The following is a 12,311-nucleotide window of genomic DNA, read 5'->3' on the forward strand; positions in this document are numbered from 1 at the left end:
ATATTAAGTATTTTTCTTCGTCTTCCATTTTTCTTAATCCATTACATGGTTAAAACTTCAAAAATCGTTCCTCAAAAGGAATAAGTTCCTCATCAAGGCTCGCCGACAAGGAAACCGCGGCGGAGCCACGCCCTGAAGAATTCTTTATTCCGCTGTGCATCATCAAATTTGATTTTAAGGTCAAGAAGACTTCCTCAGTGCCAGGTCGATGCGAGCCGGTATCGAGGTATATATGCTCGATCTCCGATAAACTCCTTTCCCAAGTTAAAAAGGACTGCAATTGGGGCAATAAGCATGTAGTGGTGCCCACTCCTGAAGAATCGATTACCACCCACGTGGAAGGATTCTTGAGTGTTTATACTTACCCCTTCACGATGGGTTCTTTAGATCCAATTATCGTGGATGTCTGCAAGAATTACGAGGTCGCCATTGCCAAATTCATCCTTCTTTCTGCAGGATAGTGATACTCCTTTGATTCTTTGTGATTAAGGTCGAGGGGCTTCCCTTCACCCTCGACCATCTCATTCGCCTGTATAGCCCCCGACTTTATCGTAGGGGTGGGGGAGATTAATAAAGCTTAGCGTCCGGCCAACAAAGCGTTTTTCTCAAGCATAGATGAGGATAAAGATCGGGGTTGGATGGACCGATTCATTCAAGTGAAGACCTCAGACTTGATCCCGCCCGAGAGTGCCCTTTCCCGAGAAGTGGAATATAAAATATAGGTATAATTTCGTTCTTAATTCCTGTTTATTGCTTTCGTTTCCTTATTAGTGTTTTACTTGGTGTAGCCGTTGTTTGGATGCCAGAAGTGGTTCCTCATCTCGAGGACTGGGTCCGAAGCCTGGTATCGCAGTCAACACACGCCAAGCATGCTTGGCGCGACTTATCGAAGGGCCGATGGGAGGTTAGTAGCCATGGTAAGTTCCTCCCCTCAATTTAATGATTTGACCACTGTTCGGGCATTTTTTTGAGACTATTTGTTTCTTTTTTGTGTAGGTCTTAGGAAGGAGGTGATGATGAGGCCCCCATCTGGAGAAGAAGAAACACTTCCCCCATCACCTATCCCGAAGTCGGTGAGAGAGAAGAAAAGGAAAGAGGCCCCGAGTTCGAAGAAGTTGGGGTAACAAGAGCCAAAAAAGAAGAAAACCCGTAAAACCAAGGGAAATATCATCCCTCTAAATTTGGAGTCGGTCCTTCTGCCAAGGGAAGAGCCCGAAGAAGAAGAAGAAGTAGAAGGCAATGGACTGGTGGTCCGAGTGCGGGCTAATGAAGCTGTTCGAGGAACCCCTGAGCTGGTGGGAGTCGAAATAGCACCTCATCGACCTGATGAGTTCGAGGGTGAAACCTTGGCCGATATTTCCGACCCAGAGAAAGTCGGAGATCCTCTGCCTATGGGTGAAAAGGCAGTCGATAATACAGTCGATGCTGTTGTAGAGCCCAGATTCGAAGTCCCTTGAGATGAAGGAGGTATCCCCGAAGACTCAGTTGAGGGGCGATAGAGATTGGAGATTCCCCTTCAATGCCTTCATTCTCTAATTCGATGATCAATGATGCTCAGGCGATGGAGACTTGCTACGGTGAAGGGGTCCATGGGGCAGAAGACCCTTTTTGTAGTTACTTTGTTAGAGTGGAAGACGTCACCGGTTTGGGTGACTTCAAGTACCGAGGAAGAGCTCGAATGAAGCCTCCTCGAGCTTTAAACTGGCTGATCAGTTCCCGGCCTCCAAGTGTCGATCCTAGGTGCAAGCGGTCGATCGTCATCTCAGTCCCGGAGGATGCTCGGGTCCTTTCTTCCCTAGTAGGGGTGGCTAGCTACCTCCGATGCTTAGTGATCAAAGAGAACCAAGTCGAGATGAACGTGGTGGAGATACCGTGTCTTTTTAACGAAGCCCAACGGGCTCTAAACCGGGTAACCTCATAATTGATGTTCATTTTTTGCTTCAATACTTCTTCAATCTTACATATTTTTTCGCTTTGTGTTCGTAGACTTCGATGTTACATCATGAAGCCTTCCTCTGATCCCGAGGGGAGAAAAGCCGGTACGAGGCCGAGATCCGGGGCCTCACTAAGAAGAAGGATTCCTTCAAACTTCTCAGTGAGCAAAAAGAAAAAAGAAGTTCAAAGCCTTCAAGCTGAGCTAGGAATGGCTCAAAAAAAAAAAAACACCAACCTAATTGGGTAGGTAAAAAGAATATTTGAAGTTCATGCTGGTGGATCGGGAATGGTGACTGATTTCAGAGCCGCATTAGGGGGGGAATGGTTTTTGCACAAACTTTTTAGAATCTAAACCTTTCAATATTGGTGGTGCCCCCGGGATTTGGTCGACCCTGGAGTTATAAGTTTCCACCTTCTTATCATTTTCCTTGATCTTCTTTTCCCCTGTCTCGATTCGCTTCGTCAACTCTTTGAGCATTTTTATAATAGCAGGATTGTCTCCGATTCTTCTCTATTCAATCCCTTTGGCACCGATTCGGCTCTAGGAATAATTTCTTATGATGGCTCGAGCTCGACCCTACTTGATGCACGATTCTGATTTTGGAGTTGCGCTATTGCAGTTTGTTGAGCCTGTAACATTTCAAATAACAGTTGAAGGCTGACTCCGCCATCTTCGCCGCCCTATGTACCTCGATCGCCTGATTGAACTTCCCTACGGAAGCTATTCTCGGGATCGACGCCCAAATTCGCATTAACGGTGACATAGGAATTGATGTCGATGGGATTTGCAATTGGTACTCCCTCGAGGCCAGCTTGAGGCACTTCGATCCCTGGGGCTACTACATTGTCGTTTTCTCCATGAAAACCAAGGCCGTTGTCGGCGTGTGTGGGTGCTGTTTGTGAGTTCGACATGCTGATCCTAAAATCAAAGACACTTACGAGAAAAAAGCATAAAGCAGTGTGTGTTATGAGAATTAATACAAGGTAATCACTATTATCCTTAGTCTTACGATGAGCACCAAATTGTTTACCCTTAAAATTAGATAACAATTAAACTTATAAGTGCTTTTAAGAATAGGTAATTTCACCTAGTACCAGTTGATAAATAAAATGATTAATAATAGAAATTAACAGTAAAGTAAAGCAAACCAGTATTGAAATGTAATTCAACCCACGAGCTAAATCGCCTTCGAACCACTGAGAATAGAGTTATGGAATATGAAGTAAACTGATGAACAAGAGAGTATAAGAGAGAAAAAGTATTGATTGCTTTGATATGCGAGAATAATATGGTTACAAATGATTAGAACCCCCCTTTATATAGTAGAGGAATTTCACTTATGGTACAATTCTAATTACAGAAGAAAACCCCATAATTAGCTAAACAACCGTTCTTGATTTGATCCGTTTCGAGATTTCCGCCATGGTCCTCGACCAGTCACGGATATCTCGCCTTTTCGTTATTATGCTATCTTCGGTGTTGCTCGATGTCTATCCTATTTGGTCTCGATCATTACTGGTCTCGATCTCGACAGATACTTCGAATCCCGAACTCGGTACCTTATCCTCATGTCTCGGTCTGATATACTACGTGGCCGATCCTCGTTCCATCCCCTGGTCTCAGTTAATCAGTGAAATCGGATGGGCCCAATTTTAACCGTATACAATGTATATAACTTAAACTCATAAACAATCAATCAACTTTACTTAAGTATCATGAAATTCTCTAAACATTATTTATAACAAAGAAGTAACTCAAGTTTGCCTCAGTAATAGTATCCTTAGGGTAAGGCTGTGGAAACAGCCTCTTGCAGAAATGCAGGGTAAGGCTGCGTACGATAGATATTTGTGGATCGGCTCTTTCTCGGACCTTGTGCATAGCGGAAGCTTAGTACACCGGATTGCCATTTTTAAACTTAATTTATATTTTCTTGATAGAAGTCTTAAATCTCAAACATGTTCTCAACCAACCCACATTCAAAGCCTTAGGACCCACGGGTCTCCTACGTTAACAATTAATTACACATAGAAACAGACAACAGTAAAATTGGAAAAACTGCAAATAGTGTTCGTTCGTCCTCCATCTAGAAACAGTACAAAAGCATTTAATGTTCATTATGTTAGGTAGATGAGCTTTGTTTACAACAAGCTGTAACAGTGGTACTAGTATGTCAACTAGCTAGCTCGAAAGGTAATAATCGTGGATTTCACGTAAAATAGATTTCCACTTTTCTTTATTTTCAAATACTTTTCCAAACTTAACCAAAAAAAATAGAATTTTTTAGTGGTCCGACATGTGACCTAATGATCAATGACGTAGTATAAAAAAATCATGAAAGACTAAACTATGGTTAAATTTCAGTAGAAACAAAATATCATTCTTTTTTGCAATAAGCTAAAAAAAAAGGTGTCACATAAAATGGAACAAAAAGAGTAAATGATTTCTTCCCATATATTTAAGCTTTGGTTCATCGAGTTATCTGTATCCAAGGGCGGATCTAGCGAAGGAGCTACATGTTCACCCGACCCCAGTAATTTTGGCTGAAATCATGCGTATGTGTTAAAAAATCAACTAAATTAGTACGTACAAATAATAGTTTTGAACCTACTAAATTGGCAGGATGTAGTAGAATTTCAAATCTGAACAAATAAAGTTTAAATCCTAAATTCTATCTCTGCTCGTACTTGTTGTGATAATATGGGGTCCTTATCCAGCTAACACGATGGTATGTTATGGTATAAGAAAGTAAAGATATTCAATGTATTTTGTTTCATTTAAACTCATGTACTGAACCAAAGAGCTAGGGCAAGTAACTGTAGAAAAGCCATGTCCCAGAAGAAAGAGTTCTTGATAATACTATTAGTTTTTATCTTATTTCTTGTACCATTTTGTACTTCCATTGACACCATCTCTTTCAACCAATCTCTAAAAGATGGAGATTTGTTAATCTCTTCTAAGAAATCTTTTGCTCTTGGGTTTTTCAGCCCTGGAAATTCCAACAAAACATATGTTGGAATTTGGTACAATAATGTCCCTGAACAAACTGTTGTTTGGGTTGCAAACAGAGATAATCCAATCAATAACACATCTGGAATTCTTAGTATTAACCCCACAGGAAATCTTGAAATACTTGACAAAAAAACCAAGAATTTTGTCTGGAAAACCAATATTTCTTCAGCCAGTATAAGCGAAAAATCCTACTCTGCTCAGCTTTTGGATACAGGTAATTTTGTGTTGTTTCAAGACTTAAAAAAGGAAGTTATTGTATGGCAAAGTTTTGATTATCCTACAAATACTATACTTCCTAACATGAAATTTGGGAATGACAAGAAAACCGGTTTGAACCGGTCTCTAACGTCTTGGAAGTCGATGGAAGACCCCGGTTCGGGGGAGTATGTGTACAAGATTGAGATCAATGGTATAATACCACAAGTTTTCCTATACAAGAATTCTAACAGGATATGGCGAACCGGACCCTGGACGGGTCTTGGCTGGAGTGGTGTACCAGAAATGAAACCTGGATATATTTTTACTATCAACTATGTTGATAATGATAGTGAGGTCAGTGTAACATTCAGTATGCTCGACTCTGCGATCTCAAGATTAGTACTAAATGAATCAGGGATGATGAATATATTGAACTGGCAAGAGAGCGCGCAGAAATGGGTTCAATTCTGGTACGCGCCTAAGGACCCGTGTGATAACTATGTACATTGTGGCAAAAATAGTAATTGCAACTTGTACAATTTGGCTGAATTTGAATGTAGTTGTCTTCTTGGGTACGAGCCAAGTGATAATCGGTCATGGTTCTTGAGAGACGGTTCCCATGGATGCTTAAGGAAGAAGGACGAAAACGTTTGCAAAAATGGCGAGGGGTTTGCAAAAGTGACCAATGTGAAAATCCCGGATACATACACTGCTATTTTAAACAAGAGTATGGGATTGCAAGAATGTGAGCAATTATGTCTCAATAATTGTTCGTGCACAGCTTACGCGAGTGCTAATGTTAGCATAGGAGGAATTGGATGTATCACTTGGTATGGTGACTTAATAGATACAAGGGAGTTTACAGATGGTGGCCAAGATTTCTATATCCGAGTATCTGCATCTACTTTGGGTAAAATCCATGTTGTGTGGCTATATTTTGCAAGTTGAATTATTTATGTGAACAAGTGATTATAACAATTTTCTTTCAGCTCAATTCTTGAAGAATTCAAATGGATATCACAGGAAAAGAACAATATCAATTGTAACAGTGTGCATTTCTGCAATACTCATAGCACTATCGCTCGCTTGTTGTTTGGTAATAAGGAATAGGAGGAAAGGTTAGTATGTCATCTTTTAAGAAGTATATCATTCTTTACAAGTGTGCTTGCCTGGGTCGAGGGTGTCTGGAACAGCCTCTCTACCTGCATATAAGATAGGGTAAGGTCTACGTACACGCTATACTCTCCAGACCCCACATGTGGGAATATACTGGGCAGGTTGTTGTTGTTGTATATCATTCTTTACAAGTGTGCTTTCCAGGGCCGAAGGTAGAGAGGTTATTGTTTACAAACAGCCTCTCTACCTGCATAAGGTAGAGATAAGGTCTGCGTACATACTAACCTCCCCAGATTCCACTATGTGGGAATATACCTGGCATGTTGTTATTGTTGTTGTATATCATTCATTACAATTCCTAGTCCAAATCTTAAAGTGTGACATCAATTGCGTCGAATCTTATTTGTGTTAGTGATTCTTGTACAGATAAAGAGGACAAATTCACCAGTTTGATTACTTTGAAAAGGAATTTAGCATCATATGAGAACTCTTCAAGAGGCAATGAGATAGATGGAAGTGAACATGTTGATGTGTTAATCTTTGATCTAAGCACTATTATTTCAGCCACTGATGATTTCTCCGATGCTAATAAACTAGGTGAAGGAGGATTTGGCAGTGTTTACAAGGTACCTCTACGATTTTATTAAATTAGTTTGTAAGCTCCAAAGGAGAGCCTTGACGTAACTGGTAAAGGACCAGGAGGTCACGGGTTCGAGCTGTGGACTGCCCTTTAGTTTGTAGGCTCCATTTGGTCAGGTTTTGATTGTTAGTTTGTTGAGCCAACTTTACTTAACAACAACCTTGAATCTTGATTTCAGGGTCAGCTAAATAATGGACAAGAAATTGCTGTCAAAAGACTTTCGAAAACTTCAGGGCAAGGAGTTCAGGAATTCAAGAATGAAGTAACGTTAATCGCGAAAGTACAGCACAAAAATCTTGTGAAGCTTTTAGGATGTTGCATACAAAAAGGAGAGAAGATGTTGGTATATGAATACTTGCCAAACAAAGGCTTGGACAGTTTTATCTTTGGTAATGACATGAAGCTTTCTTGAATAAGTATTTGGTTAAAAACTTAGGCATGTTATAAATGGAATGCTAATGTATGAACTTTCCAAATTGTGTTACAGATAAAACTAAAGGGTGTCAATTAGATTGGAGAAAACGATTTGAAATCATCGTTGGAATTGCACGAGGATTGTCATATCTTCACCACGACTCTCGAGTAAGAATCATACATAGGGATCTAAAAGCGAGCAACGTTTTACTAGATGCCTCTATGCAGCCAAAAATATCAGATTTTGGAACTGCTAGAATTTTTGGTGGTGATCAAATTGAAGCAAACACGAATCGAGTTGTTGGAACATAGTAAGCATTCACTTTTATGTATGCATATGTGTGAATTTTGCTATGTATATGGATATGAGATTTAAAAATGGTGGATTGTGACATTGCTATTGGTTTGTTTCAGTGGTTACATGGCGCCGGAATATGCAATGGAAGGGCATTTTTCAGTGAAGTCTGATGTTTTCAGCTTTGGAGTTCTGTTGTTGGAGATCATCACAGGGAGGAAAAACACTACTCATTATCAAGATCAAACATTAAACTTAGTTGGAAATGTAAGACATATCTGCTGCAAGTATTCACCTTTAGTCCTTTACCATTGCCTATTACACTAAGTTAAAAAATAAAAAAGAAATGGATTTTACTTATATACACTAACAAGAGCCAAATACGTTTACACAAACAACGTATTTGAACATGTTCTACTAGGTAACTTGTCTTATTTTCTAGGTTACTGATCTCACTTTTCATGGATAGTTACTTCTAGTCTAAGTTACTCGGACTCTCCGAAATTAATATCGCCAGGTGTGTATCGGATCCTTCAAAAGTAGTGCATTTTTGAAGGATCCGACACGAGCGCAACAGTATTTTGGAAAGCCCATGCAACATAGATTATTTGTTGTGTGATCTACTGCGTAAAAATTCTCTTGTACTGTCAGTGTATAAAAGTTAAAATAAAAAGTAATACTCTCTCTGTTCCGGTTTATGTGAACCTATTTCCTTTTTGGTCCGTTTAAAAAAGAATGACCCCTTTCTTAATTTATAAACAATTTAGCTTAAACTTCCAATTCTACCCTTAGTAAGAAGCTTTTATAACCACACTAATACTCTCGACCCCTTTTTGACTTGTTTAAGACCACAAGTTTAAAAAGTCTTCATTTTTTCTTAAACTTCGTGCCCAGTCAAACAGGTTCATGTAAATTAGAACAGAGGGAGTACTCTTTTTGTACTATTTTATGTGACACTCTTAGAATGACATCTTTCTGTATTTGAATTTTACCCATAATGAGATACTTTTATAGCCACAAATATATCATGACATGTTTAAGATCACAAGTTCAAGGTACTTTTAGTATGTGCCAAAAGTCTTTCTTAAATCATGTATCTGGTCAAATACTGCCATACAATAATACGACGGAGAGCGTATCTTGTTTTGCTTTCGCCCTTCGCCATTGCTCTTGAGAAAGGACAGTTGCAGGAAATATGGGCGGAGCCAGGGTGGCGGAAGAGGTCCAAACTATTTCGCCAAATATTACATTATGTATATAAGGTTAAAAGTTTTTTTTATATGTATATTAGCTATTGAATCCCCTTGATTTCTTCGTATAATTCGGTCATTGGCAACAAATGTTTACTTCCTTTTTTCAGGTTTGGGATTTCTGGAATGATGACAAAGCTATAGAAGTAGTTGATCCCTTATTAGGGGAGTGGTATGAAACTGGTGAAGTTTTAAGATGCATCCAAATTGGACTATTGTGTGTTCAATCATATGCAAATGACAGGCCAATTATGTCTGAAGTGGTGTTTATGCTCTGCAATGAAATAAAACTAGCTAACCCTGGACAACCTGGTTTTGTATTCAGATCAAGAAATTCTTCTTCACTTCCTTACACATCATCAGCTAGTGTTGGAACATCTGTAAATGACATTTCAATTACTACACATCATGCTCGTTAACGCTTTCTTTAGGTAGTTTACAGAGGATTTTTATACTGTCAGTGTAATTCAACTTGTCATAGATGGTTACATGCCTTAATTTCCAGGTAACTAGGTTAACTTATTACGAACAATTATTTGCCGCTATCTTTTGGATGACCTAATGGTGTAACAATTCTTTTACAATATGGAAGTGTTGGAACATCTATAAATGACATTTCAGTTACTACACATCATGCTCGTTAACGCTTCCTTTAGGTAATTTACAGAGGATTTTTATACTGTCAGTATAATTTTACTTGTTATATCTGGTTACCTGCCTCAATTTCCGGGTAAATAATTTAACATATTAGGAACAATTACTTGTTGCTATCTTTTAGACGACCTAATGGTGTAATAATTCTTTTACACTGTGTACATAGAAATGTTGGAATATCTGGAAATGACATTTCAATTACTATACATCATGCTCGTTAACGCTTCCTTTAGGTAATTTATACAGGATTTTTATACTGTTAGTGTAATTTAACTTGTTATATCTGGTTATCTGTCTTAGTTTTCAGGTAACTAGTTTAACTTATTATGAACAATTATTTGCCGCTATATTTTAAATGGACTAATAGTGTAACAATCCTTTTACATTGTGTATATAGAAGTGGATGTAACTCTTTGCAAGGCGCTTGTCAATTGGCACAACCAAGGTAGGGGACGACTCACGGTGTGTTTCACTTGAACGTTTACAACATTCGTTGGTTCTCTGATAATAGTAATGATAAGGCAAAATACTTTACCACCCCTCTAAAATTGTCACGGATTATTAGTTATAGCCTTAAACTAGTCGTGGTCTTAATTACCCCCCTCAACTAGGCCTTTTGAGAGTCATTATCCCCCTAGACGCTAATATGACAAATTGTATGGGTGCACTAGCCTACCACGTGGATTTTTCTGTATATGTGACATTTTTTTTAAAAATAAAATATATTTTACCTTTTTAAGTATGTTACTTTTTTAGATAATTTTTTTTGAATATAATTTATAATAAAACTTGGATAGAACTACATTATTTAGGCTAAATTTTTTTATTTGGCTAAAAATAATAAAGTTTTAGTTAATATGTTTTTGAATTTTACCTGAAAATAAAGATTTATACAATTAAATAAATAGTCAAGGCATCTAAAAAATTATAAAAATACATAGTTTGAAATTAATTATTTTGACTATAATTTTTTATATAGCTCTAAAGTATGGTGTTCTATTTTTTTTTTTTTTTTTTTTTACAGATTTTTCTTGAAAAAAGAGAGTAAAAATACACAATTAAAATGAATAGTCATTGTATCAAAAGAAGAAAGAAAAAGAGAGAACAATTGCAAAAAATAACTTACTCTATGGATACATTTTTAGAGCAATAAAAAAAGGGCAGCCCAGTACACTAAGCTCCCGCTATACGCGGGGTCTGGGAAAGGGCCGGACCACACAGATCTTTCATACGCAGCCTTACCCTGCAGTTCTGCAATAAGTATTTTTTAAAGCAATAAGTATGTTAGAGATAATACGTTATTTCTTGCAATTATTCACTCTTTTTATTTCTTCTTTTGATGTAATGACTATTTATTTCAACTGTGTATTTTTACTTTTTCAGGTAAAATATGTAATAAGTATATTTTTAGAGCACCATAATTTAAAGCTATATAAAAAATTACCGCCAAAATAATTAATTTCAAATTATGTATTTTTATAACTTTTTAGATGCCTTGACTATTTATTTCAATTGTATAAATCTTTATTTTTAGGTCTAATTCAAAAAAAGATTAATTAAAACTTTATTATTTTTAGCAAAATAAATAAATTTAGCCTAAATAATGTAGTTCTATCCAAGTTTTATTATAAATTTTATTCGAAAAAAATTATCTAAAAAAGTAACATACTTAAAAAATAAAAAATATTTTATTTTTCAAAAAAAATGCCACGTGTATAGAAAAATTCACGTGGCAGGCGAGTACACCCACACAATTTGTTACATCAGCGTCCAGAGGGGTAATGAGTATTGCCGACCACATGTACTCTGTAAGTGCCGAGCCTAACCTGTACGCAATAATAATAATAATAATAATAATAATAATAATAATAATAATAATAATAATAATAATAATAATAATAATAATAATAATAATAATAATAATAATAATAATAATAATAATAATAATAATAATAATAATAATAATAATAATAATAGTAATAATAATAATAACAAACATAGTTGCTACCATAAGTTAGCGCTTATGCGACTAAAGTCGCCATAAATTTAAGGCTATTGTGGCAACGAGAGTTGATCTTGCGAGGATACATTAGTTTTGTGGCAACAAAGTTGCCACTAAGGTCGAAAATGTTGCCACTAAAAGTCGGGTTAGTGCGTTGCCACTTGAAGGAGCAATACATACGACTTTTTGTCGACTTTAAAACTATTTTTTTTTTCCGGAAAATTACACAATAGATTACTCCATAAGGTGACCTTGCAGTATTTTACCCCAGTTACAAGTTTGCAAATGTGTAGCCAAATATCAACAAACTCATATCCGAATATTTTTACTTTTTCTTTTATTCTCCAATCTTCCGGCGTGAAAGATCCTTGAGTTTTTATTCTCCTTTTTTCCTCAAGTTCATACATACCTATCACATCTAAAAAAAATGCAAAAACAAACGCGAGAAACCTAAAATCTCTTCTTCTTCAATGCTAATCTTGTTAAATTTTAAATATAATTTTGTGAGAAATTTGGAGTGGGTATTGTTTGAACTTATTAGAAATTGTCTAAGTAGGTTGTATACAAAGTTTGAAGTCATTTAATGGAGTTTTGGACTAGTTTTGAACAAGAATTGCAAGTGAAATCGTACAAGAAGTTCGTCAGAGATGTTTATACACTTTTATACAATATTATACACTTTTATACAAAGAGGTACATTATGTATATAGTTGTATGAAAGTGTATAAAGATGTATGAGCACTGTAAAAATTGTTCGTGATACGTATGTATATACGTGTAGAAGAAGAAGAATATGT

At 36.7% G+C, this 12,311-nt stretch overlaps 1 protein-coding gene across 1 annotated transcript; it reads left to right on the forward strand.

Moving 5' to 3' along the window:
• Nucleotides 1–4,556: 4,556 nt before the first annotated feature.
• Nucleotides 4,557–9,487, forward strand: LOC107786464 (G-type lectin S-receptor-like serine/threonine-protein kinase RKS1). Its single transcript, XM_016607952.2, has 7 exons — nucleotides 4,557–6,053; nucleotides 6,133–6,261; nucleotides 6,686–6,885; nucleotides 7,078–7,288; nucleotides 7,387–7,624; nucleotides 7,728–7,875; nucleotides 8,969–9,487. The coding sequence occupies exons 1-7, from the start codon at nucleotides 4,763–4,765 to the stop codon at nucleotides 9,275–9,277; spliced, it is 2,526 nt and encodes an 841-aa protein (XP_016463438.1). The 5' UTR covers nucleotides 4,557–4,762; the 3' UTR covers nucleotides 9,278–9,487.
• The last annotated feature ends 2,824 nt before the right edge of the window (nucleotides 9,488–12,311 follow it).

This window comes from Nicotiana tabacum, chromosome 21, assembly GCF_000715075.1.
Source record: "Nicotiana tabacum cultivar K326 chromosome 21, ASM71507v2, whole genome shotgun sequence".
NCBI lineage: Eukaryota > Viridiplantae > Streptophyta > Magnoliopsida > Solanales > Solanaceae > Nicotiana > Nicotiana tabacum.